General features: G+C 48.6%; 4 protein-coding genes across 5 annotated transcripts in view; 2 read left to right on the top strand and 2 right to left on the bottom strand.

Annotated features, from left to right (window-relative positions):
• Window positions 1-1,249: 1,249 nt before the first annotated feature.
• Window positions 1,250-6,055, bottom strand: ARFIP2 (ARF interacting protein 2). Of its 2 annotated transcripts, none has more exons than XM_070425408.1 (8): window positions 5,956-6,055; window positions 5,039-5,179; window positions 4,689-4,785; window positions 3,857-3,975; window positions 3,459-3,680; window positions 2,768-2,925; window positions 2,450-2,624; window positions 1,250-2,001 (listed from the first exon to the last, which is right to left on the bottom strand). In XM_070425408.1, the coding sequence occupies exons 2-8, from the start codon at window positions 5,135-5,137 to the stop codon at window positions 1,846-1,848; spliced, it is 1,026 nt and encodes a 341-aa protein (XP_070281509.1). In that variant the 5' UTR covers window positions 5,138-5,179; window positions 5,956-6,055; the 3' UTR covers window positions 1,250-1,845. The 2 variants fall into 2 exon arrangements, with proteins under 2 accessions (XP_070281509.1, XP_070281510.1); XM_070425409.1 differs by having other exon boundaries at window positions 5,039-5,139.
• Window positions 6,056-6,193: 138 nt separating this feature from the next.
• TIMM10B (translocase of inner mitochondrial membrane 10B) lies at window positions 6,194-7,393 on the top strand. The gene is made up of 3 exons (XM_070426708.1): window positions 6,194-6,286; window positions 6,488-6,583; window positions 6,775-7,393. The coding sequence occupies exons 1-3, from the start codon at window positions 6,254-6,256 to the stop codon at window positions 6,949-6,951; spliced, it is 306 nt and encodes a 101-aa protein (XP_070282809.1). The 5' UTR covers window positions 6,194-6,253; the 3' UTR covers window positions 6,952-7,393.
• A 9,880-nt stretch (window positions 7,394-17,273) lies between these two features.
• Window positions 17,274-18,656, bottom strand: LOC139018067 (RNA-binding motif protein, X chromosome-like). The gene has a single exon (XM_070426707.1). It carries the CDS (start codon window positions 18,552-18,554, stop codon window positions 17,412-17,414), a length of 1,143 nt encoding a protein of 380 aa, XP_070282808.1. The 5' UTR covers window positions 18,555-18,656; the 3' UTR covers window positions 17,274-17,411.
• A 1,619-nt stretch (window positions 18,657-20,275) lies between these two features.
• Window positions 20,276-27,433, top strand: part of DNHD1 (dynein heavy chain domain 1) — a 51,395-nt gene continuing 44,237 nt past the window's right edge. Inside the window, exons 1-3 of the mRNA XM_070427001.1 lie at window positions 20,276-20,339; window positions 20,624-21,413; window positions 25,896-26,066. Coding sequence (XP_070283102.1) covers window positions 20,276-20,339; window positions 20,624-21,413; window positions 25,896-26,066 — 1,025 coding nt within the window. The remainder of the gene's footprint in view (window positions 20,340-20,623; window positions 21,414-25,895; window positions 26,067-27,433) is intronic.

Raw genomic sequence — 27,433 nt, 5'->3', positions numbered from 1 at the left:
AGCCTGCCTGGGAGCTGCAGTATCTGTGACAAAGGGCGAAGTCGGGCTGCACCTGGATCTCAGTGCTGGGAGCATCTGCTGACGGGGGTGTCCCCTCCTCCAGGCCTCCTCCCAGGTAGGGGAGTGTTGAAACACCCTGGGGCTCTCCTTAGCCAAGGAGCAGAGGTGATGGCACCTGAGCTCCGGCCCAATTAAAGTGCTGCTGGAGAGCTTTCCTGCCTCAGACAAGGTTCAGATTTTGGGCTCAACAGGGGCCCTGGAAACTGCCTCAACCTCACATCCACCGGAGCTCAGGCCCTAGCACAGGTGTTCCAGCGCTGTGATACGCCTCAGACTGGACTCATGCTTGCTTTGGAGACTGGGCCAGAGCTACTAGACTACCGACTATGAGGGAACTGGGGTCTGTGTTACACTAGTTTAAGCTTCACAAGGACTACTTTCCTCGACCCTAGACTTCTCCTATGCCATCATACTTCTGCCGAAAAGGCCTCATGGTTCCTCTTCTCCAAAGGGCAAAAGTCCTTAATGGGCTTGAAGAGGCAGGCCTACCCTGAGCTCTTACTGCCTTGCCTCTGTAGTCTTCCTCTAGCCACTCCCCTTCATCTTTCATCCCGGTGAAACTCCATTAATTCCTCCAGATTCCTACTGAGGGCCTTCACATATTGACCTCTCAGCCTACGATGCTCTTTCCTCTACTCTCTCTGGCTGTCTGAATACCCTTTCTCTCAGCTTTCAAGTTGACATGCCCATCTCCATTCCAGTCTAGGAGATGCCCCTCCTCTATGCTCCCATAGCTCCCCGAACTTCTGTATCCTAGTACTTATCGCCGTATTGTAGTTGCCTGGTTACTTGTCTCTATTCCTCACTAGACAGTAAGCACTGTGGGAAGGGACTGTGCTTTATTCACTGATGTTTCCCCAGGGGCTAGGGCAGTGCCAGGCAAGTAAAAGCTCTCAGTAAATATTTGCTGTATCAATGATTGCATGATGGCCAGCGGGCCCAACCCCCCTTGGGCCCTGTGCTCTTAAGATCCTTAGCTATCTTGGTGCTGGCCTAAAGGGCAAATGAAGCTTTTGCTCAAACTGGGTCTGGGGGAGGAGAGTGGGTCCTCAGACTGTTCTGGAAACCTCTGACTTCAGTTGTCTGTCCCCAGCTCTTCTGACTTGATAGGATTTTGGCGTATTAGACTGAGCATTTCTCTACCCAGCCCACCCTCCTAGAGTCCCCCACAAATGGACCTCACTGGGCCTGCTTTTATGAAAGGTTTATTCCTAGTGCTAGGTCCCAATCTTCCAGGGCTCTAAGCACAATTAAACTGGGTGGATGCCCATTCTGATGCAGGGCCAGAAATGGGGCTCCCCATTATTCCCACCCCTTTGGTCCCAGTCCCTTTCTCTGCAATGGGCACGCATAGAGGAGGGACAAAGGGTACTGGAGGCAACATCATTGGCCCAGGGGAGCCCAAGAAGAGCTGCCTTTGGCTGACAGGGCCTTTTGAAGCTCTGCCATTGGTCGGGGGCACACCCCAGGAGCTGGGGATAGGCCTGAGCAATACCATTGGCCAGGGAGTGGTTTTGTCATAGCCTTTGGCTGTGGAGTGGAAGGAAAAGATCTGGGAACAAAGCCCAGTGGCCAGGAAGATAAGGGACAAGGCAGCAACTGCTAGGCCTGCAGGCCCCATCCCTACCCACAGCAATGTGGGCAAAACTGGTGTCAGGCCCCAGAAAGGGGAAAGGAGCCCACGCCTGAGGGCAGGTGGCAAGGGATGTCCCATGTCCGATCTCCCCCACCCTGGGACTACCCATCCCAGTGTCTTTATGACAGCCAGGTTGGTCTGGGAGCGGCTCACTGCTCCTCTAGCCAGGAGGGCTTCTCAGCTCCTGGAGGCCTCAGCTTGATGTTGAACTGCTGCAGGGTCTGCTCCAGTTGTTTCTGGTTCCCAGCAAAGTAGGCGGACACAGCATTGTGGAAGAGCAGCAGCTGCTTGTGCATCACCTTGATCTGGGGGTCCAGAGGGTCAGCTGAGGCTGGACTCAGGTGCCCTTCTTGAGGGGCTGAGCCTGAGACCAGACCAGGGGTGCATGCATTCTGCTCTGACAGTGCTTTGGGGGTGGGGTTTGAACTCCACCAAGGGAATCAAAGGAGAAAGGTTAAGCTGATGGGAGAAACCTGACTTGATTTGCTGGGGCTGGGGTTCTGGTACCACAACTCAGGATATGATTTTTCTGTCATGATCCTGGGACCAGCAATCAACTCTTCAACAGAAAAGGGCCAGGGACTGGAAGGAGAGAGACCCGGAAAGGTCCAGGGGTTGAGGGGGCTAAGAGAAGAGAAGAGCCCCCTCCTTAGTCAGACTGCATTACTCCATCCAACCATGGGCAGGGTCTGGGGGGAGGGTCAGTGTTACAGATGGGAAGATGGGCTGGGGTCAACGGGGTGGGGTTGGCACCTTGTTTTCTTCCAGGAACTTGAGCTTGATGGCCACATCTCCCCGCAGCTTCTCATATTTGTCCCGATGGGCCTGGAAAGTGGCCTGGGCACTCTCAAGTCGACCACGCGTCCCTGCATCCCGAGGGCCTAGGCTCAGCTCCTCTAAGTCTGTACGGTAGGCATCATATTCCAGCCTGGGGAGGGGGTGATATAGGCTCATCTCCACCCCTTTGTCCTCCACACTCTCCTTTCCTTCCTGAATTCTTATGACCCTAGCCTCAAATTTCCACCCAAGCCAGCCAACTCCCAAAGCCCTAGGCCCTGCCAGTGCCCACACCTGGCAGCCTCATACTGTTTGACAGTCATGAGTGTGTCTTCCATGGTCTTGGTGACCAATGTGTTGATGCTAGAGACAAAGAAGTTCACAGCCCCTAGCAGTGTCTCTCCATTCTTGCACAGCAGCTTCTGTGTCTCTGCATTGTAGCCAAATTCCTCCTGAGGGCAGAAGGGAGGGACAGGCCTTGAGAAAGAGTCCCTACCTGACTGGAGCCGTAGGGCCCTTCATTCCCCCTCTTCCCCAGGGAGGAAGCAGCCATCAAAACTGGAATGACCAAGGACTGCCTCCAGCAAGGCTCTCTTAGCCAGAAAGTTAGTGGGGCCACCCTGGGGATGCCTGGGGTGGGAACGTGGGGGTGGGGTTCTCAGATAAGTTCACAGGACTAGAACAGAGAAAGCTAGTGCAGCAGGCAAGGAAGGGGCTCGGATTAGGCTGAGCATCAAAGGCATTCTCACAAATGCAGAGAAGGGTTACTTGTGAGGCACCCAGTGTGCCGCCTCCCACAGCCCCTCCAACTTCTGTACAAACCCTTAAGCTGCCTCCACAGGTGAGTGCTGCTGGGGGCAGGGCTGGGCCCACCCTGTAGGGGTTCTCCCTCTGGGCTGCAGGAGGGAGGGAGGGAGGCTGAGGGGTGACTGCCTGGGAGGGCCTGGGCCCAGTCCCCCCACCCTCGTTGGCCTGGCCGAGGCACCTGAAGCTCTGGGGACTTCTGGCTGAGGTCAGCAAAGGCGTCACCTAGTGCATGCTGGGTCTGCAGCAGGCTGTAGAGGTGGGCTGTCAGTGCCCGGCCCAGCTGCAGGACACTCTCATACTTGCGCTTCGTCTCACGCAGCAACTCAATCTGCAGCTCTAGCTCCAGGTCCACAGTCCGAGAGCCTCGGCCAAATCGCTCTGATATCAGCTGCTTTGTGCACTGATGGGGAAGTGGGGGAAGCAGTCAGAGACCCTAGCACCCTGCCCCCACAACAAGTATGTACCCCAGTATACCCAGACTCCTAGTCTCAGCCATAGATGGAATATTAGGATCTGGGAGAAGGGGAAAGGTACCCGTGGGAGTTTGGGGGGAAGGGAGAGGTGCTTGAATCCCACCTTATATGTGTTGATGCCCCATTTCTTGACGATGTCAAACTTCTCTCCAGCGATGCCCCGAGCCACCTCATCTCCAGGGCTAGCAGGAGTGGCACTGTGAGATGGATGGCGGCCAGACCCTAAAGGACCAAGTTCTCTGACACCAGCCTCTCTCAGATACAACCAGACACCTCTGTGGCTCCACCCATTCTTCCCTCCCAGCACCTGAAAAGGACTTTCCTGAAGGAGCAGAAGCTAGAGACAATTAGATTCTCCTACTCACTAGGAGGAACTCATATCTTGGGCCCTGAAACCCAAATCCCAATATACATCTGGCCTCCTCTGAGGTGGTGGTGGGGATTAGAGGGGGAGGGAGGTGGATAGGGGCAGAGGAAACAGAAGGAAATACACAGAAGGTGGGCTAGGAGATCAAGGATGGTGGGTCCTGATAACAGGAAACCTGGTTGACATTCCCATGTGGTATCACAGTCTGTGAGGTTCAGGGCTGTTTATTCCTCTAAATTTTAGAGTATAAAGTACCAACTCTGAGAAGCCTCATAAAGATCCAACATCAAGGTCTAGAGCAGGGGAAACTTCTGTGGAAGCGTCCCTAACGTGACTCAGGTGGTGGCAGCGAGAAAAAGGCTGCACCTCAGGCGAAATGGCAAGTGGAAGCAGTTGGACAACCCTGGGAACTGGCCTTGGGGTGAGGACTCCATAGGGTTCACACTAGCAGGAGTTTCCAAGATCTCCCAAGATAATTCAAGCTTTCTCAGACATAGCCTATGCTCCCCAGAACCATTCCTCTCCCCATCCTCATGCAAGCTTCCCGTCCTGGTCTGATCATTCATACCTGTGGGGATGAGTCCATCACCAGAGCCCCCATAGCCACCAGACACAACGCTGGTTTCATTGAGGTTGGGTCCTGACACCATCACCTGCTGGAGGTCCTATAGGCCAGAGAAGAGGGGGGCTTCAGGAACATAGGGGCAGCTGAAGCATTTTGGGGGTGAGAACAAGCTTGGATTGAAGCATCATAGAGAGAGCACACAAGGGAAGTCTGCACAGAATCAAAACGAAAATTTGTAAAAAGATTGAAGGGAGTTAGATAAATTAGGGAAGGCGACTAAAATAGAGAGCCCAGGGTTTATGAGTTGGGATTCCTAAAATGAGACAATAAGGAGAAAAATCAAACAGAAGCACCTGCTCCAGACCATCATCTTCGGGAAGCTGCCCAGCTTCGCCATTCCCATGGATGGGGATCTCCATTGTGGCTGCCTTCCCTAGGATCCCGTCCGTCATGGCTAGGGAAGGGACCGGAGTCAATGTCTCCACCCCAGCGCCCTGCAAAGCCCAACACAGACAGTTCTGGAAACTGGCCAGGTCTCCAGAAGAGAAAGGTCCCCCCTACCATTTCTGAGGTTTTAGAGGTTTTCCCAGGGCTTGAGTGTCCTGATTTGGCTGCCACTCCTTTCGTCAGGTAGCATATGTATCTCTCCCCTCCAAGGTGCATAGTTTTACACATGCACACCCAGGCCTCAGGTGTCTTCTCCTGACTGTCCAACCCCACCAGAACTCTGTGATCCTTCATGCATTCAATCATTCAACAGACACTGACTGAGTACCTACTATGTGCCATGCACTATCTGAGGCCCTGGAAATGCAGCAGTGAACAAAATGGATAAAGTCTGTATTCTCTTGGAGCTTATCCCCATGCAGGTGTTTCTCCCCATCAGGAGATGAACCCCTTTCCAGGGCTCAGGTATGTCACCCAGGGCTTGACCTTGCACACTCCTTTGGTGTGTCTCCCCCTTTCCTTCAAGTGATCTCCCCCTCCTCCACCCCATGCACCTTCTCTTCCTCGCCCTCTCCACCAGGCCTTAATTGAATCAGTTGGTGTATGTTCTCGGCCTCTAGGAAAAGCCTCTTTTTCCTAGGATAGAGTTGAACCCTTCCAAAGTCAGTTATGTGTCCCCAGGTGTGTTTCCCTTTCCCCCCACCCCCACCCCATACACCTGGGCATCAGGTGTGTCCTCATCCTTCCCTGAGCTCAGAGGTATCTTGCCCTCAGGACAGGTTCATGCGTTCAACTTCCACTGGACTAAGTACGCCCCTCTCACCTCGAGCTGGGCTGCTCTTCCCCTCGGGGCGCCAGGCCCGGTCCGCGCGGGGACCTCGGGCTCCCGTTCCCGTCGCGATCCTAGCAGCAGGTCAGGGATTCGGCGGAAGTGACGTCCCCGCCCGGGCAGAAGAAGCCGGCCACGTCGCAGTTTGTAAGGGCGGAAGTGACGTTAGCGGGGGGGCAGGGCGATCCTTGAACCAACCCTTCAGTTCTCGGGGAAAGCTACCGAAGATTACTTCCGGGGCGTGACCGAGACGCTGAAACGGAAGTAAGGGCAGGCGTGCTCCTGGGGCGGGATGGAGCAGCAGCATCAGCAGCAGCTGAGAAATGTGAGTAGCAGCTAGAAGTGGCTTCGGGACCTTACATTCAGCTCGCATCCCCGTCCGCAGGGCGGGACCCCGGAGAGCCAGGGGGCCAAGGGCTGGGGACATGGGCCGTGGTGCGCGGTCCTAGGAAACGCCGAGGCGCCCGGCCCAGAATTGAGGTGTGGGCCCCCTTATCGCTGCGTCCTTGGTCCCCTTCTCTTCCAGTTGCGGGACTTCCTGTTGGTCTACAATCGGATGACGGAACTCTGCTTCCAGCGCTGCGTGCCCAGCCTGCACCACCGGGCCCTGGATGCTGAGGAGGTGGGGAACCGAGTAGGGAGCCACTCTCCCTCCTCCGAGTTAACCGCGACTGCCTTCCTCCTCCCCCCACTTCCCTTTAACCTTTGGCCGAGTCTTTCCTTTACCCTCGCCCCTAGGCTGGGAAGGGGAAGACAGGAGACGCACCTGACAGGCCACCTTTGGCCTCTGCCTCCACCCTGTCTTCCCTCCAGGAGGCCTGCCTGCACAGCTGTGCTGGGAAGCTGATCCATTCCAACCACCGCCTCATGGCCGCCTATGTGCAGCTCATGCCTGCCCTGGTGCAGCGCCGCATCGCAGACTACGAGGCTGCCTCCGCTGGGGCAGGGGCTGCTGCTGAACAGCCGGGAAGCTCGCCCACAGGCAGCTAGCTATCCCCAACCCAGGAAGGGAGGCACTGGATGGACCCTCACATTGAAGGAGCCAGTGGACCTTAGGCTGGGTGCAGCCCGTATAGAGAGTGAGGAGTTGCCTGAGAGCTGGATGCTGTTGCTCCTTTTTCTGGAGCTAATAAACCCGCTTTCATTCTGTTTGGTTTATGTTCTGAGCGGAGAAGCTCTGCCCACTTGACTAACACCATCCTTTATTTGTCAGTGCATATCAGCTGGCTTCAACCCTGGCATCAGGGAAATTGCCTTCTATGTGTAGAAGGAAAACCTCAGCATTCATTCCCTAGGTACCTGGTTAAACCGAGGTGTGTGGATGCAATTTTTTAAGGTTGGTAATAGCAACAGGAAGGTGAGTCCTGGCCGGATGACAGAGAAAATAGGAGCTCCGTTTAGCTGTCATTAAATAAAATCTGTCTGACTTTAATGGCTCACTTGTGAGCTGGGTATGCATTCATTCATAACTTTTTGTGTGTGAATTGTGTCTTGCAAGAGGGAATTCTGCTAGATTTAGAGAAAAGAGGAGACATCTAAGGACAACAGGGTTTTGGGGACTACCTCCTCATAAATCAGTAACTCCAGAACAGATGAAACCTATAAGAATTCTGAATGTTCTGAAACTTTAACCATATCCCCAAGTTGTTACTTCTTTACTATTTTCTAAGAATACTTTTTTTTTCTTTTTGCTTCAGGGGTGATCAGAAAGGGGGAAACTTGAGGGCCCATATTCTGCAATATGGTCAGGCTTGAGATAAAGAAATCCAAGAGAGAAGTGTTGGTGGTGGTTGTGGAAAGGAAGAGATAAGCAAAATCTATGGGACTTCTTTAATGTTACTTCTGTCTCACTGCTTATTTATAATCTAATTCCAGCTCTTCCACCTTTACCCCACGTTCCCACTCTGCCTGTTCTGTGATTTCTAGTCCCCACCTATCCATTCTTTTTATTTCCTCCCCTTTGTGGAATTTACTTCTGCTTTCAACAGTGTGAATGACCTATCACTCCATCACCACATTTTCTTGCTGCTCTTGTGTCCTTTTGTGTCATTCCAGCTCTTTAATCTTTTCTGTTCCTCCATTCAAACTGCTAGAGAAAAACACAGCCGTATAATGAATGTCACTAAGTATTTAAGGTTCCAACCTCAACCAAGCCATCATTACCAACAAGCAACCCTTTGTGGGTTCCTGGTCTATTCACTGTCCTTAACATGGCAGTTATTACACCTTACTGCTCTCCTTAATCCTTCACCTCACCCTCAACTATTCCCCATCAACTGACCATGTTTCATTTTTTTTACAGTGGAAATGGAAGCTCTTAGACATTGGTTCCCACAATAATAAAAATAACTTCCTACAACCACCCACAAAGCACACAGTTTTCTCCCTCGTATAGCTCAGGAGTTTGAAATTCTCTAATAGTAGACCCTGTATTAAAATACAGATCTGACTTGCCCTGGCCAAGTAGCTCGGTTGGTTAGAGCATTGTGCTTGAAACATCACATGTGCTCATTACGCCAATGGCAAGACCTGAGGGAGACTCCAGCAATGATGGGCCAAGGTGGAGATTCAATCCTGAGTCAGGGCACATACAAGAATTAACCAATGAGTGCATAAATATGTGGAACAAGAAATCAATGTTTCTCCTTTCCTCTCTAAAAAAAACCACAAACAGATCTGACTTTAAAATCCATGTCTTTGTTTTTATACTATAACAGACTACCTCTCAAAATTACATCTATTGAGCCCCTACTTTGTATAGGTTCTGATGTTGGTATATGTCATGCTTTACCTTAGTTCATCTTTATGACAAAAGTACAAGTAAGAGGTATTATCCCCCCTCCTAACAGATGAGGAAGCAAGAATCCAGAATGTACTAGAAGCACATCTTATATACATGGTCACCTGTTGAGAAAAGTGGCTCCTATTACTTTTTGCCTTTTAGCTAGCTGCTGTCCCATGAACAAATCTTAAATAGAAAGGTTTATTAGAAAGTAAAAGTTGCTGGCCAGGAACTTCCTTACCAAGTGGCTTCATATCTACCCAATAAAATTCTTTCCTTGGAAAGTATAAATGCAGGAAATCAGCTTGTGAACTTCCCAATTTCCAGACACAAGGAAATGGGGATCCAGGATATTGTACTGCTGGTGGAAGGATTCTTCCACATCAACATTTGTGGGTGTCCTTGCAACAGACTTCCTTATAATTAAACTGCCATATGATTATGAGTGATCTGTGTTTCCAAGTCATGTAATTAATTATTGCTGGAGAAGGGCTAGGAACATAGAAGGCCTTTGAACTTCCAGAGCTATTTGCTTATTTATCTGTACCAAACCTCTCCCCAGGCATGGAGAAACAAATGTCCCCCAGTCTGCTCCATCAATTAGTCCCTTTCTTAAATTTCCAATCTCTTCTGTCCTGTTTCTTTTCTTTTAATATTTATAAGAACCTTATTCCTACCATCCATCTTCCATTATTGCTGGCGTCTCCCTCAGGTCTTGCCATTGGCATAATGAGCACATGTGATGTTTCAGGCACAATGAGAATAAATGTTGACAAAACTTTATCTGATTACCACAGACATTGGAGAGAGGGTTAGTGTTCCTGTCATTCTGGCTTCAGAGCATAACTGCCCATTCCTTTGCAAAGTCTGATTCCTTTTGTGAATGTTCCCCCACATCCCGCCTGGTTCAGGGTTCAGGATCTAGAGGAGGGGCCACTTGCAAATGAAAGAGACAAGACAAGAAATAATTTGGAAATATTGGAGGCCAGGCGGGCAAGCCCAACTCAAGGGGAAGGACTTCTACTGGTGCCCAGGCTTCGCCAACATTTTATTCAACTTTGCATACACATAAAGCCCTTAGGCAGGCAGGCAATTTTGGTAGCAGACAGACTATCTTAAAGGTCAGTAAATACTAGACAATTTACTCTGAGACTATTTGATCAGGAAATAACTTGAGCCCCCATTGTCTGGACTAGACAATCGGTGCATAACTCTGGCCCTTGCCATGGGTTCAAGGTTCACCAGCGTTCCGGGATCCTTGTTTGCACTTCTCTGCTAGTGAAGACAATGGGTGGCTTCCTGCACCTTTGAGGCTATTCAAGTGTACCACCCTCTCGTTATTTGTCCTTAGTGACTACCACTCTCCTACATTCCTCTAAGGAGCTACCCCTTAGTCTTCCTGTCCACTCATTGATACTTTTATGTTTATGTGGACACTCCAGTATTTTGGTCTCTTAGTTCTCTGACACAATCTAGCGATTTCCACTTTCTTGGGCATCCACTCCCATAGTTGTGTCCTGGCCATTGTCTTCACCCCCAATTGCTCTTATCTTCAAAACACTATTACTTGCATTGTATTCACTGACCATATTCCTTTCACTTGATTGAACTATTCCTTATCATTTTTGAGTCACTGGGGCAGTCAGGCCATTGCTTCTACCTTCTCTGGATTCCTATCGAGCTTAAATTCTAGTGATTCTCTTGGAATAGACTGTGTTTCCTTACCTTTCATCTCTTTTGGATGCATAGATAAAATGAAACATTTGTGTGTCTGCATTTGGTCACCCAATGAAATCACTATAAAGCAGATTTATATTACTATAGATCCATAGTTACCAACTTCAAATGGAGTCTGAGCCCCTATAATCCCACTGGATTTTTCCAGTCATCTCTCCTGCGTAAATCTGTCAGCTGAGAACTCTCACATCTGGTCACCCACCTACATCTGCATCTTTCTCCTCTGAACTGTCTAAACAGGCCCAGCATTCTTCTTAAGGCCAGTGCCTATTCCTGTGCCCTGGAACCTAGTCCTTCCTTCTTTGGGAATGGCTGCCTTTCCCCCACTTTACTAAATTCTCATCAGTGTTTAAACATGCTAAACACTCCCATGATAGAAAAACAAACCACTCTGTACCTCATTTCCTCTCCAGCTACCAACCTGTTTTTCCACTTTATACTGAAAGCAGTTGAATACTTTGACTCTCTCCATCCCATTCCTCCACCCAGTCTGGTGTCTGTTTTTTGTTAATCCTCATCTGAGGATATTTTTTCCATTGATTTTTTAAAATATATATATATATTATTAATTGTTTACAGGGAGGAAGGGAGAGGGATAGAGAGTTAGAAACATCGATGAGAGAGAAACATCCATCAGCTGCCTCCTGCACACTCCCCACTGGAAATGTGCCCGCAACCAAGGTACATGCCCTTGACCGGAATCGAACCTGGGACCCTTCAGTCCCCAGGCCAACGCTCTTTCCACTGAGCCAAACCGATTAGGGGTCCATTGATTTTTAGAGAGAGTGGAAGGAAGGGAGGCAAAGAGAGAGAAAAACATAGATTGGTTGCCTCCTGCACATGCCCCAACTGGGGCTCAGGATCAAACCTGCAACCCAGGTATGTGCCCTTGACTGGGAATTGAACCCATGACCCTTCAGTGCTCTATCAACTGAGTCACATTGGCCAGGGCCACCCAGTCTGTTTTGACTTCTACAACCTTTATTCTATTGAAATAGTTCATACTGAGGTCACACTGGCTCACCAGGTGACCTTCACATTCCTAAACTCAGTGGCTATTTCGCAGTCCTCAGCTTACTTTCCCTTCTCAGTAGCATCTGGTAGTATTGACTAGTTTCTCATCAACAGTCTTCCCCTAGCATCTGCAATTCCACTCACATACTTTAACTACTACCTCTTTGGCCAAAGCTTCTTAGCCTCCTTTGTAGGCTCCCTCCCACATGCTCCCCGCCTCCCCCCCCCCCCCCCTCTTCAGCCTTTAAATCTAAAGGTTTCTCTGGGTCCTGTTCTTTCTCAGCCTATTTTTTCTAGGATTGTTTCATCCCCACTCTGAGCTTTGGTTACTGATGACTCCCATACCCTCCTCTGAGCCACTTGATTGACCTCTCCACTTAGGTATCTCAAGAACATCCTGCCCTAGCCGGTTTTGCTCAGTGGATAGAGTGTCAGCCTGCAGACTGAAAGGTCACGGGTTCGATTCCAGTCAAGGGCACATGCCCAGTTTTCAGGCTCAATCCCCAGTAGGGGGCGTGCGGAAGGCAGCCAATCAATGATTCTCATCATTGATGTTTCTATATCTCTCTTTCCCTCTCCCTTCCTCTCTGAAATCAATAAAAATATATATATTTTAAAAATCCTCAGCTAGCCCTAACCGGTTTGGCTCAGTGGATGGAGCATCGACCTGTGGCCTGAAGGTTTCCAGGTTCGATTCCGGTCAAGGGCATGTACCTTGGTTGTGGGCACATCCCCAGTGGGAGGTGTGCGGGAGGCAGCTGATCAATGTTTCTTTCTCATCGACATTTCTGGCTCTCTGTCCTTCTCCCTTTCTCTCTGTAAAAAATCAATAATAAAAAAAAAAATCCTCAGCTCTACATGTTTCCTCATAAACTCTTTTCCTGTGCCTGGAAGAAAGAGTCCTTCAGTTGCAGAAGCTAGAAACCTCACTCATCCCTTCATTCAATTGCCAAATCCTATTTCTACAGATCCCTGGATTCTTTCTGTTTCTCTCCATCTTCACAGTCTCCTACCAGGATTATTGCAATTGCTGCTTCTCCCTGTATCCACTTTTGCACCCCTCCAATAGACCAGAAAACACAAAGTGATGCTTAAAACTTGGCAATACCTTCCCATTCTTAGGATAAAAACTGACATTCTGTACATGACTTACAAGGTCCCGCATGATCTAGCTCCTGCTCACCTCAGCTGTACCTTATCAGTGACTCAAACACTGGACTGTCAGTATTGTTTGTTGAATTGGACTGAAACCACACCTCACTCTCTCCTCTCTACTCTAACCACACTAGTGTTTTGATTCCTCTAACCTGTCACATACTTACATCTCAAGGCCTTTGTACCTGCTGTTTACTGGCTTGCAATTCTTTCCCTCCACCTACTGAATTACTCATTCTTGAGTACTTAATTCAAATACTCTTTCCTCAAAGAACTCTTTCCAGACTGCAGCTCCCATAATTCTTCATGTTTTTGGCATCCACTTCTATCAGTTGCTCATGAGGTCAGAGTCCATGTTTGTATTGTTCACCATTGCTTTCTTATCACAGTTCCCGGCACATAATATGTGCTTGATAAATATTTGTTGGATGAACATCTTTTATTCTCCTCCCAGCTCAATCTACTAGTCATATAACAAAAGGAAGACTTTTTGTTAGAGGAACAGACAGAAGTGAATCTGAATTTAACCTCTGCTCTAATTTTTTTCCATAGTGCTATCATGTATATAGTTTACTCATTTTGTTTATTATTTATTACTTGTGTCCTCCACCAGAATGTAAGCTTCATAATTCAGTTTTTGTCAATGTTAGCATTTTGTACACTGAGATAACTACCTACAATAGTGTCCAACACAGTTGTTGCTCAGTAAATATTTGTTGGTTGAATGAAGAAAGAAAGAACAGTTACAGAGCAAAGATATAGAGCTTGGCTTTAGGGAGAGAGAGAGGGTGGAATGGATGAAAGTAGATCTAATTAATTTTTGATATAGTTTTGGGAGATTGAGAGTTCCTTGTAAATAGCATGTGTGATAGTTAGTTTTACATGTCAACTTGACTAAGTTATAGTACCCAGTTATTTCATCAAACACCATTCTAGGTATTGCTGTGAAGGTATTTTATAGATGTGATTAGAATCTACAATTGACTGACTTTTTAAAAAATATATTTTATTGATTTTTTACAGAGAGGAAGGGAGAGGGATAGAAAGTTAGAAACATCAATGAAAGGAAAACATCGATCGGCTGCCTCCTGCACACTCCCTACTGGGTATGTGCCCGAAACCTAGGTACATGCCCTTGACCAGAATCGAACCCGGGACCTCTGAGTCCACAGGCCAACACTCTATCCACTGAGCCAAACCGGTTAGGGCAGAATTGATTGACTTTAAGTAGAAGAAACTACCCTTAATAATGTGGGTGGGCTTCACCCAATCAGTTGAAGACCTTAAAAGTAAAAACTGAGATTTCCCTGGGAAGAAATTCTTCCTCAAGATTGAGGCATTAACCCCTACTTGAGTTTCTAGCATTCTGACCTACCCTACAGAATTTGGACTTGCCAGCCCCAAACAATCATTTGAGCCAATTCCTTAAAATAAATCTCTGTATACCTGTATCCTATTGGTTCTGTTTCTTTGGAGAACCCTGATTATTATAGCATATGTTCTTCTTCTTTTTTTTTTTTAATAGGAGCTGAAGTTATCAGAGAGTAAAGTAGTAGAAAATGGAAGATGAGAGAGTGCAAGAGGTTAGGAAGTTTGAAATAGTCTTTGCACAGAATGAAAGAATAAACTGACAAAAGAAATAATTAGAATTTTAGGTGGTATTGAGGGCTCAGTAGAGGTTACTGAACAGAATTCCCTTCTGTCCTTGTCTATCTGGAAAACCAGTGTTTGTTTGTTTGTTTTTTGTTTTGTTTTTTATTCATCCTCATTAGAGGATATTTTTTCCATTGATTTTTAGAGAGAGTGGAAGGGAGGGGGCAAGACAGAGAGAAACAGCGATTGATAGCCTCCCGCACCCGCCTCTGCAACCAAGGTACATGCCCTTGATGGAATCGAACCCGCAACCTCAGTCCACGGGCCGACATTCTAATCACTGAGCAAAACTGGCTAGCGCTGGAAAACCATTGTTATAAGGCCTTCAGCTTTAAGGCCTACTGCTATTCTGAGACTCTTCTTTGTCCTTTCTAGAAGGGTTACCCGTACCCTTATTTAGGCCGTCACTGAACCCTATTATGGCTTGGTCATCATTATGTCAACAGCACTTTGTAGAGTGCCATGAACAACAACAAAAACACATAGCTAACACACATCATTACATCAAGTGGTTGTTATCCACCAGGCTCTGTTCTGAGCATTGTATACACATTAACTCATTTAGTCTCACAACAAACCTCCAGGTAGATACTGTTATCATCATCTTCATTTTACAAAAAAATGAAACAGGTAAAACATCCCACAACTAGTAAGTGGTGGAGTCAGGTGTTCAATCCAGGCATCTGACTCAAATCTATCCTTTCTCACTTATTAAGATTGCTATACATTTATGCATTTGTTCCACAAATATTTTCTGATCACCTACTCGTGGTGCCTAGCACAGGGGTTGGGGAGAGAGCAGAGAGCAATCAGAATCTGCCACCATGGAGCTTATTTTTCTAGTCAGGGAAACAGACAGCAATTAAATATTTATATGGGATGGTAATAGGTGCTATGGCAAAAACTAATGCAGGGTAAGAAGGATGAGGAACGTGGGGAGAGTTTTTTTTATATTAGGTGGTCAGAGAAGAACTCAATAATATGTTCTCTGAGCAGAGACTTGAAAGGAGGAAGTAAGCCTCATGTACATCTGGATGAAGAGTATTCACGGTGGTTTAAGCCTCTAGTTGTCCCCAGTATCTATCCATTTTCCCCTTCTTTCTTTGCTAGTAGAACCCCTGACTTTTCCAAGCACGTGGCCTTTGAAAATAAAGATTTATAATTAACAAAATAAACTGATGAATGGAGTGGATCCAGAAACATGGAAGCATGGAACAGAGTGCGGTATCTCAGAGGGGAGGTGGAAGAGGGTGGGTGGGTGAGAGGTGATCAGCCAAAGAATTTGTATGCACATATGTGTAATGGTCCCCCCTGGGGAAGGGGAGCGGGTCCGTCTCCTCCCGGGGGTTAGAACGGTTATTAGAGCCCTCGCGTGAGGCTCAGCGCTGCCGCCTGGAGCGCCCAGGAGCCAGTAAGCGGAGGGTGGGGCCCCAGGTCGGTAGCAGAGGTGAGGGGGCAGGGCCAGGCCGAATGCGCTGGCTGCCAGCACCGCTCGAGGGTGGGCGTGGCTGGTGTAATCCTTGCGCCGGTTTATTCACTGGGCGGCTAAACCGGCGTCAGGCACCAACCACCTGTCTTTGAGGCCCTCCCACCCGCCCCCTCCTCCCACCCGCCCCCTCCTCCCACCTCCGCCATATCCACCTACCCCACCCACCCACCCCCAACTCCCAGCAAGAAGAAATTCTTGATCACAATAAGCTCAAAATAGGGGGTGGGGCTGGAGCTGAATGATTAAAACAAAAATAGTGCTATTTAATGTCTCCGCTTGGATGAATGATGAGTATCTCAAACTTAAAAACTTAAAATGTCCAAAACCGGACTACTAACTGCCCCCCCCCCCCCCATTCTTTCTCCCTCTGCCCCAAAGAAATCTGCTGCTGCTTTCACTGTCTTCCCCATCTCAGTAAATGGCAAGGCAATTTTTCCAGTTGCTCAGATTAAAACCTTAGAGTCACCTTTGACTTCTCTCCCTCTCTCCCCCTCCCATCCCCACATCCCATGTCTTATCCTTCAGCAAATTTTGTTGGCTATAGCCTCAAAAATATCCAGAATCCAACTGCTTCTCACGACTTTAAGTGCTACAACCTTGGTCTAAAATCATTCCTGTTGTTGACAGGATTCAATTCTTTATGGTTGTAGGACTGAGGTCCCAGGTTCCTTCTTGGCCAGGGGCCACTCTCAAGTCTTAGAGGCTTGCTTTATGGCCCCTAAAAAACGCCCTAACCTTTGGAATAGAATGGTTAGGATTAAAATCAACTGGTGTAAATACAGATGTAACAGGACAATAGACACAGAACCTGGCTGGAGATCCTGGCTAGAGAACCTGGCTAGGCTTCTGATCAACTGAAGGCTGTTTGTGTCATTCCTTCTTTGCCAACTCTGTCCACACCTTTGAGAACCCCTGGACCTGCTGGGGTTGGACCCCAACATACAATTACTTAGACATGATAGTTCATTTTTTCTTTCTCACATAACTGTCCAAGTATAATCACTCCAGGACTAATATGTCAGCCTTTTAGTTAGTTGTTCTGCTTCTCCAAAGAAGTGATCCTGGTCTTCAAGGTCCAAGAGAGTTTACCACTGTATCTGCTAGGCCCATCCCAACTAGTGAGATGGGAGAATAGAGAAAGGAGAAAGTATACCCTTACTTTTAAAAGCACAATCTGGCAATGCACATATCACTCAATCACACAGACACACATAACTTCAAGGAAAGCTGCAAAAATCTAAATATTTTCTTTTTAAAAAAAATCTTTATTGTTGAAAGTATTACATATGTCCCCCCTCCCCCCACCCCATCTAGCCTGTTGGCAAAGTCACAAACAAGTCTTAACCCTATATCGGCTCCCCACATCTCATCTCACCCTTTTTTTTTTTTTGCTTGTTGAAAGCAATGTCATACATGTTTTACTTTTTTCCTCACAAGAACATAAAAATTATGAAGGGGGAACTTAATAGAAAATTTTAAAAATGTAACACAATTTTTCCTTTTAGTTGTCCTTGGGTAGTTATGACAGAATAGGTTCCACTTTCTGTTTGTTTCTTTGAACAGGAATTTTGGTCCAAAGTTTTGTTTTTAATATCTGCTTCTGTCTCCCCCTCTATTAGATCAGCTTCCTCCACGGCGACCACCCCCGGGTGCCCTGCAGCTTGAACTGCTGTAGGAATCACGTGGAGGAGGGTACCCCCTTCCTATAGAAGGGGGAAGCCCTCTATCTTGTCTGCCAACCCAATCACGACCACTTGAGTAGAGGTCACTTTGGCTGTTTGAGTAACTGTCTCGACTTCCACCATATCTGTCACGTGAGCTGCTGTAATCATTATAGCGACTGCTTCCACCATAAGATGATGGAGGCCCTCGTGTAGGTGGAGCACTACGTGAGTTACCATAACTGTCATATGAATCTCTGTAGGAACCACCACTTGGATGATCTGAATAGTCACGATCACGACCATAGCCATCTCTATCACTATAGCCTCTTGATGGATAGTCATCACGTGAACTGGAATGACCATAATCACGATAAATATAACCTCTTGGTGGTGAAGCATAATCTCTTGTATCACAGGAGCATGGGTAATCTCTACTTGAGTAGCTGTCTTTAGTAGAATATCCATCATCTCTTGGGGACAAATAAACATCTCTACGGGAAGGCGGGGGTTCCCTTCGAGGTGGGTCTCCATAACTATCTCTTCCTTGAGATGCAGGAGCTCTTCCTCCCATTCCACTGCTGCTGCGAACTGGTCCTGAAGGAGCAGATCTTTTAGCAGGAGGACCCCCACTTCTCGGTGGTGGTCCTCTTTTTACTGGAAGTGGTCCCCTGGAAGAACTCATGTTAAAATTCATGGAATAGCCACCATCATCCATGTGCCCTCCATGTGCGGGAGGTCCCCTGATTCCTCCAGTGCCTCCTCTTCTGCCTCTAAGACCCCTTGGAGGGCCTCTGCTTCTTGGAGGTGGAGGTGGTCCACGCCTACCAGTTTCAAATGATGGTTTGGTGGCTTGTTCTACCTTGATGGCTTTTCCATCTAAGGACTTTCCATTCATATCTCTGGCTGCATCCTTAGCATCTGCTGGGCTTTCAAAGGTGACAAAAGCAAATCCTCTCGATTTGTTGGTTTCACGATCTTTCATCAAGAGTACTTCCACTATCCGTCCATATTTGCCAAATACAGCTTCAAGGGCTTTCTCATTTGTTTCTGTATTGAGGCCGCCAATGAAGAGCTTTTCTGGGCAATCAGCTTCAACCATGTTTCCCTCCTGGTAAGAGTCGGAGGGGTGACGACGGTTTCAAGCTCCTACGAGCTCGCTGACAGGGGCTTCCTAGCTGTTCAGCACAGGGAGGGCCACTGGCTCCGAAGACAGAAGAGAGAACCTGCAGGAACTACTGCGGCATACGTTGGGGTCTAACCCCAACAGGTCCAGGGGTTCCCAAAGGTGTGGATGGAGTCGGCGGAGAAGGAATGACACAGACACAGCATTCAGTTGATCAGCAGCCTAGCCAGGTTCTCTAGCCAGGATCTCCAGCCAAGTTCTGTTCTTTAGTGTCTTGTTACATCTGTATTTATACCAGTTGATTTTAATCCTATCAATTTCTATTCCAAAGGTTAGGGAGTTTCTTATCTCCATTCCAGGGAGTAAAGATTATGTAGCTTAAGGTCGATTGTTCATAGTTAAAGTGATTAACTACCCGCCCGGCATTTAGTTAAGGGGTTTTATTCCCTCCCTAACTTCCTGTCAACAACAGGAATGATTTTAGACCAAGGTTGTAGCACTTAAAGTCATGAGAAGCAGTTGGATTCTGGATATTTTTGAGGCTATAGCCAACAAAATTTGCTGAAGGATAAGACATGGGATGTGGGGATGGGAGGGGGAGAGAGGGAGAGAAGTCAAAGGTGACTCTAAGGTTTTAATCTGAGCAACTGGAAAAATTGCCTTGCCATTTACTGAGATGGGGAAGACAGTGAAAGCAGCAGCAGATTTCTTTGGGGCAGAGGGAGAAAGAATGGGGGGGCAGTTAGTAGTCCGGTTTTGGACATTTTAAGTTTTCAAGTTTGAGATACTCATCATTCATCCAAGCGGAGACATTAAATAGCACTATTTTTGTTTTAATCATTCAGCTCCAGCCCCACCCCCTATTTTGAGCTTATTGTGATCAAGAATTTCTTCTTGCTGGGAGTTGGGGGTGGGTGGGTGGGGTAGGTGCATATGGCGGAGGTGGGAGGAGGGGGCGGGTGGGGAGGGCCTCAAAGACAGGTGGTTGGTGCCTGACGCCGGTTTAGCCGCCCAGTGAATAAACCGGCGCAAGGATTACACCAGCCACGCCCACCCTCGAGCGGTGCAGGCAGCCAGCGCATTCGGCCTGGCCCTGCCCCCTCACCTCTGCTACCGACCTGGGGGCCCTCCCTCCGCTTACTGGCTCCTGGGCGCTGCCGCCTGCAGCGCTGAGCCTCACGCGAGGGCTCTAGTAACCGTTTTAACCCCCGGGAGGAGACGGACCCGCTCCCCTTCCCCAGGGGGGACCACTCTCGGGCTGTCCCCTGGGAGGCCCCCTCCTCACACGTCCCCAAGGACCCAAGGATCCCCCCTTCCTCCTCTTCTTCTTCCTCCTCCTCCTCCTCCTCCTCCTCCTCCTCCTCCTCCCCCTCCACCCCCCCTCCACCAGGCCACCGCCCCTCCCGACAAGCAGTTCTGCGGCCACCTGCCTGGTCCTCAGCGGCCCCTCCAGCGCAGATAGGACTGGACTTTGCTGCCTCCCGTGGCGACCGGCTCCCCGTCCTCAGCAGGTCGCAGGCTCCATCCCAGGGACAGCTCCTCAGTCACCGAGGTTCTCTGGGCGGGTTTTCCGTGTGTGTATCCGTTGGCCTCCGTAGAGGTCACAGGCTTTTCTGTCTGCCAGTCACTCTGCGTGCAGTGGTCTGTGCCCAGGAGCCAAGTCCAAGTTCGTCCATTTACCCAACAGGTGCTCCCTGATGAAACCTCGTCGGCAGTTGTGTCTCCCTTCCCTTACCTTGCCTCCTGTACCCTTCCGGCCAGGTGAGGGGGCAGTGGCCTGGCTGGTGGGAAGGAACCTGTGCAGGGAGGGCCCCCACCTCTGTCCTGGGCGGGCTTCCTACCAGAGTCTCTGGTTTCTGGAGGCTGTAGGTAGGGTTGAGGGTCCCAGAAAGGGCCCTCTGCTGGCCTGGCTCTGCCCTGCAGCTCCCATTTTCCTGTCTTAAGTCCCTCCTCTCTTCCTTCCCCAACCCCATTGACCCTGACCATCCCTTGACCAGAGCCTAAGGTCTCCTACTCTTGCTCCTTTCCTGGGCTGGGCCATGCAGGTGAGGCCCAGCAGCCAGGAACCTGGAACTGGCAGTCGGAGCCTGAGCAGTGGGCCAGGTCGGTTCGCCAGCAGTTGGATGCCCAGCTCCTCGTGGTCTCGAAGGCGTGGGTAGACTCATCTCCCAAAGAGGCACCATATGATGCCCTGGAGTCTCCGCACCAGCAGAGGCGGCAGAGGCAGTTCCTGCAGGCGCTGACTCAGTCACTGCCCGGCCTGCGGCGCCTGGTCACTGAGCTCCGCACTCTGTTCTCAGCTGTGCTCCAGGACGGCAGCCTGGAGGCCTGGCACTACCTGCACGCAGTGCTCTGCCTGCTGCCTCCATACCACGAGCTGCTAGTGGGCCACCTGGATCTGCTGCCCTTCCTGGAGCAGCTGTACCGCTGGGCACCCTGGGTCCAAACCCAGCTCCAGCTGGACCTGCTCGATGCCATAGACCATGCCTTTCCCCGAGACACCTCTTTGTTAGAGAGTGCCTCTCATGTTGACTGCAGCCTTCAGAAGCAGAGGTTCCGTCAGGGGCCTCCCATCCCAGCATGCCCTTTTGTGCGGGCCAGGAGGAGTGGGCAGCAAGGAGAGGAAAAGTTAGCCACGTGGCTGCGGCCACTGACTCTGCCTGAGCTGCAGCACAGCCTGGGCATTGTGGGTGCCGAGGTGGCTATGAATGAGGCACCGTGGCGAGATGGCCTTGGCCTCCTGTCCTTGGCACTGGCAGCAGACATCCCGGTACAGTATGAAAGCGGTGGCACTGACGACATGGAGGAGGAGCCTGTTGGAAGAAAAAAGACTATGTAAGTGAGGGACCCAGTCTGGGGTTCTGAGCGGAGCAGAGAAAGAAGCCAGTTTATGGGTGCCTCCTGGGGGGATTGGTTGTCAAAAGGCAGTTCTCTATTGATTTTAGTGATTAGCCTAACCACAAGCCAACCGGGTGTGAGGCTGCTCCTCTCTCCCTTTGTTTTTTAAATATATTTTTATTGATTTTAGAGAGGAAGGGAGAGGGATAGAGAGATAGAAACATCAATGATGAGAGAATCATTGATCAGCTGCCTCCTGCACACCCCCTACTGGGGATTGAGCCCGCAACCCAGACATGTGCCCTAGGCTGGAATTGAACCCGGGACCCTTCAGTCTGCAGGCTGATGCTCTATCCACTGAGCACAACCGGCTAGGGCTCCTCTCTTCCTTTTTGTCTGCAAAATTAACCCAGTGGTCTTAGTGTTAATCCCCACAGGAAACTGCAGAAACTTATGAAAATCAAGTCAGCTGTGAGGAAGCCAAAGCTTCAGAGGACAGCTTGAGTTCCCAGACTTCTTTCTCAGATGGTGCTGGAAGCCGCCTTAGTTTTCTTCTCACTCATTCGTAATCCCCGAGCCTCGCCTCTGGGCTGCCCTAGTGCTGGGTGCTGCATGCTGGGTACAGGTCTTCCCCTCGGGATGCTTCTGGATGTGTGCTTGTCTGGGGGCCTTTCCACTCACGTCAGTGTGAGCTAAGCGATCTCCAGGGCAGCTTCAAGTTGCCAGCACTGCCAGAGGGACTTCATTCTGATCCTTCCAGGGTCTTCTTCCTGCCTTGCCAGTGTGGGTATCCTGGGCCCTCTAGTGATGACCCCCTCCCCCCAATCTGGCTCTTGTTGTTTTCTTCAGGATTTCAGAATGCCAACAGAGACCTCCTTTTCTGAGAGTTCTCTAACTCTAGTCTTGGAATTCCTCCCCAATCCTCTGGATTGATTTATTTTTGCATATATATATATATATATATACTGAGTGGCCAGATTATTATGACCACCCCATCAGTACTTCATTGACACTTCCAAAAATACTGAATATTGAAAAATTCCTAAGCAAATACTCTCAAGGTTTTATTATTATTACTAGAGGCCTGTTGCATGAAGTGATTCATGCAATAGGCCTTCCCTTCCCTTGGCTGCTGGCACCAGTTTGCCTCTGGCACCTGGGACCCAGGCCTTTGCTCTGGCCAGGCTCCAGCTGGAACTGGCCCGGGAGCCGTCCGGCTTCGCTGCTTCAGCCCCGGGGCCTTCTGACTTCACTCCGCCGCTTGGAGCCTATGTATGCAAATTAATCGCCATTTTTGTTGGGTTAATTTGCATACTCTCCTGATTGGTTAGCGTAGCGAAGGTACAGTCGATTTACATGTTTGTCTATTATTAGGTAAGATTATTTGTATAACTAATTCACTTCATTGTACGGATAGGGTGGTCACAATAATCTGGCTAGTCATAATAATCTGGCCCATATATATATATATATATATATATGCCTAAGTGACCATTAGGACTGGATGATCCAAAGACCAGCTGGTAGCTATGAAGTGCACTGACTACCAGGGGGAAGACGCTCAATGCAGGAGCTGCCCCTTGGTGGTCAGTGTGCTCTCACAGCAACCTCCTGGGACTGACCAATCTCCCGTGGTCCCTCCCCATGGCTGGTCTGATCAGGGCTGGGGGAGATGGCCCAGATTGGCCCTGATCGCAGGCCAGGCCGAGGGACCCCACCCGTGCACAAATTCATGCACCAAACCTCCTGGTTCATAGGTTAACGTTCAACCCCTAAGCCATGCCAGCTGGTCATGGGTTGCTTTTCTAAGTGCTTTGCAGCTTGTATGTGACACATTCATGATCTGGCTACTTTTACCTTTAATCCAGCTCTACTTTGTCAGTTTTTGCTAAGGTAATGTCTGGGTCAAATTTTCTCTGAAGCCTTAGCGCACTAATGGTGGACAGAGAGGCAGGCTCCTGCAGGCCCTGATAGCAGGTGGCCGGCGCCTACAATTTATGCCTTCAATAACCCCAGCCAGCTCCCTTTTACACTGTGTCCCCGTGTAAGTTTCCTTTCCTGGGGGAACGTAACTGAAGTGAGAATGGGCTGAGATGTAGGGAAGGGGTCAAGTTTTCTCTGCCCTCTCTTGGACCTGGCGTCAAACCTCTGAGGCCTAGCTAATGTGGCTTAATTTGCATGAAGTTTTCCAGGACTGGTCTCTAAGGCATTCATTCATTCAATAAGTATTATGGATGTTTAATATATATTAGGAGCTGTTAGATGCTGAGGATACAAAAGTGAACAAGATGGACTCCATCTCCTCCCTTGGGTCTTACAGCTTAGTTAGGGGGATAAATGTTATATAAGTCAATACAAGTAACATATAATTACAAATTGTGCTAAGCGCTATAAAATCAGGCTGCTCCTCTGGTGTGTGTGTTCAGTCAGGGGAAAGCACATCAGAGGAGGAGGAGGTTGGTGAGAGCCCTTGCAGTGGGATTGCGTGAGGAGGAAGCCAGACTGTAGTGCATTTAGGAGTGAATGGGAGATGAAGTAGAAATCACATTTTACTATTCTGTCATGAAGTTTGGCTTGATAGGGAGAGAGATACAGTAGGACAGAAGATTGAAAGAAGAGTAGTGTCTGGGCAGAACTCTTAAAAAAAGGGGGGGGGGGAGATGTTCATAGCCCTTAAGACAGTGCTTGAGAAGTGGGTGTTCGATAAATATATGTAGAGGGAATAAATAAATATAGGCTAATGGTAAGAAGAACAGACTGAAAATTCCTCATGAAGAGGGGAAAGGCAGTGGTTCTCAACTTTCTGACCCTTTAAATACAGTTCCTCATGTTGTGACCCAACCATAAAATTATTTTCGTTGCTACTTGAGGTAAGAGCCTAACCCTAGACCTGTAATGTTGCTACTGTTAGGAATCATAATGTAAATATCTGATATGCAGAATGGTCTTAGGCGACCCCTGTGAAAAGGGTTGTTCGACCGCCAAAGGGGTCTCGACCCACAGATTGAGAACCGCTGGGATAGGGGATCCAGAGCACAAATGGAGGGATTGACCTAGTAAGAGAAGAAAGGACACTCCTTCCTCTCAAATTGGGGGACAAGTTTAGGATGGGAGCCCATACAGATAAATATGTAGGAAGGCAGCCAACGTGGGGGAGTTAGTCCATGGCTGAAAGCCTCAGTTTTCTCTGGACAGAGAAGGGAGGAGCTGGGGGCTGGGCAGCGTTGGGCATAGGGTGGGGGTTGGTGGAGGCCTGGACAGCAGCTGAGGACACAGAAAGAGGCAGCTGCCTGAGGGCCGGTCCTAAGACATCGGAGCAGAGTGAGCCCACAGTGGAGATTGGACATCAGTAACATAGAACGGAGCCAATATTCCTGGTTCTGTGATCTTCTGAACCTACTTAGATCACAGAGGACTTTAATGGTTAAGGAAGTGGACCTTCAATAGTTACACCATTACAAGGACGTCCTGATCCAACCTCAAGGTCATAAACCAGTGAAGGCAAACCTATGACACACGTGTCAGAGGTGACACGCGAACTCATTTTTTTGGTTGATTTTTCTTTGCTAAATGGCATTTAAATATATAAAATATCAAAAATATAAATCTTTGTTTTACTATGGTTGCAAATATCAAAAAATTTCTATATGTGACACGGCACCAGAGTTAAGTTAAGGTTTTTCAAAATGCTGACACGCCGAGCTCAAAAGGTTTGTCATCACTGTCATAAACCCTATTGTTGATATGAACTTTAGAATAGGATGGTACTGTGTTTGGATCAATTAGCGACACTGGTATATTTTGATTGGGTAAGTCTAAGTTTAATTATTCAGATGTGTGTGTGTGTGTGTGTGCATGCGCGCGCGCTCGAGGTCACTCCAACTAAAACTACTAGTCCCGGTAAAATTTTTCATATCCATTCTGTTGACTGGTGTGGTACAAGTGTAAGAAGATTGAGGGGGGTTGAAGGATGCACCATTGGGTCCTGGCTGAAAAAGAAAGTATGTGAAGCTAGAGGTTGGGAAGAGCAAGAAAGAGTCACAGGCATGGAGATCAGATAGGGTTGGAAAGCGGCTACAATGGGAACAAAGATAGGTGGTCTAGAAGGTTAGGAAGGCTGCCAGAGAGGAGAAATCCAGGGCTGTGGGCTTGCAAGGTGATGAGCTGGGAAAATAAAAGTACTCCCCTTACTTTTACTCAGTACTACAAAATACCTACTTCACAGGAGATGCAATCAATCCAGAGTGACTAGTCATTTATCAGAGGAAGGAGTTGTCCGTGCACACATCTGTGTGAACATGGTTGCCTGACTGTGCCTTCCCCTGGACTGGGTGTGCTCGCACAGGTGGCAGAAAGGCTCGGACAGTGCCACAGCAGGTCCTCTCAGCACCAGACTGACCCAGCTCCTGCTCTCACGGCCAACAGTGGCACCCTGACCCCTTTGCTCTGCTTTGTCTCTCCTGACTTTTTCTCATCCAGGACTCAGCTTGACTCTGAAGTTTCTGAAAAGACCTTCAAAAAGAGCAGCACTGGCGGCCTCCCTCCGACTTCCCGCCTGAGTAGCCAGGCGATGGCCATTCTGAAGACAGAGAGATACCTGAAGAAGATCCACTTCGTCTACCTCAATGTGGCTCCTAGCCGGCACTTTAGGTAAGAGCCTAACCCTAGACCTCAGCTCCTTCCACTCCCTGGTTTCCTCCCATGTTCTCTCTCCATCCTCTCTGCTCTCCTGCACTCCCCGCCCCCGCCCCTCCCGCCCCCCCCCCCCCCACACATATTTCTCCTCTGTCTCCCAGTATCCCGCCCCCTTCCCTTCACCTCAGCCTCACAGCCTTTTGTCTGAGTCATCCTCTTCCACCTTTGGCTCTGTCTGCTTTATTCTATCCTAGAATGATAGAAGCGTTTGGCCATTACCTCAGAAAGGAATTTAATGGTGACCTCTCCAAACTCCAGTGCATGAATCGGGTGTTTGTTTAAATCTTTATAGTGTCAGGGAAGTTTTGTATTTCCCAAAGCATCCTGCTCCTTAGACTGACCAAAATCTGCTCTTTTTTAACAATTACCCCTCAGTCTTAGTTTGATCTCTGGGGCTATAAAAGCAAATCTCTTCCTCCCACATGACTCCAGAGGCATTCATTCACTTTCTTCCGTTAGATCCAAATCTTACATATTTCCAAAAGCCCTGTTCAAGTCCCATCTCTTCTCAGAAGTAATAATAACAATTACCATTAATTGAGCTTTCCTATATACCAGGCATTGTGTTAATAAGCACATGAGATGTGTTATTTAATCTTTACCATATTACTTCCATATATGAGATGAGTAGAATGATACATACAGAGGTTAAGTGACTTGTCCAAAGCCACATAAGTGGTGGAAACAGGATTTACACCTAGGACTGTTTTAATTTACTTATTTTTAATATATTTTTATTGATTTCAGAGAGGAAGGAATAGGGAAAGATAGAAAGGTCAATAATGAGAGAGAATCACTGATTGGCTACCTTCTGCACGCCCCACCCTGGAGATCGAGCCCGTAACCTAGGCATGTGCCCTGATTGGGAACTGAACTGTGACCCTTTGGTTCATAGGTCGACCACTGAGCCACACTGACCGGGCTGGACTGGCTCATGCTTTTAAGCAGTATCTTAGAGCCTTATTTCTGTATACACTGATCTCTTTCTCCTGGACTTACGTAGCACTAATGATCTGTATCATCCATTCATTTACTGATCAATTCATTAACAAACATTCACTGAGAGCATTGTGCCAGTTATTAAGCAATTGTGTCTTGGTTCTAATTTTACTCTTCTCTCTCTGCTTTGTGATACTTGGGCTGAGACTGTGAGCTTCATTTCTCATTTTTCAGCTGGCCTCCTGTTAGGCTTGATTAATAGGGGTGCTAGGAGGAGGCTGGACCGCAGGATAAGAGGAGAAGGGCCTTTCTCCTGCCTTTGCTTGCTCTTCCTATCAGCCTTGCACCAGGCTGCTCCACCCTGACAGCAGCGGGCACTTTCT

The sequence above is a fragment of the Myotis yumanensis genome, unplaced genomic scaffold (assembly GCF_028538775.1).
Source record: "Myotis yumanensis isolate MYYU_CA2020_CCGP unplaced genomic scaffold, mMyoYum1.0.hap1 SCAF_10, whole genome shotgun sequence".
Classification (NCBI taxonomy): Eukaryota; Metazoa; Chordata; class Mammalia; order Chiroptera; family Vespertilionidae; genus Myotis; species Myotis yumanensis.
This window is presented reverse-complemented; position numbering and strand designations above follow the sequence as displayed.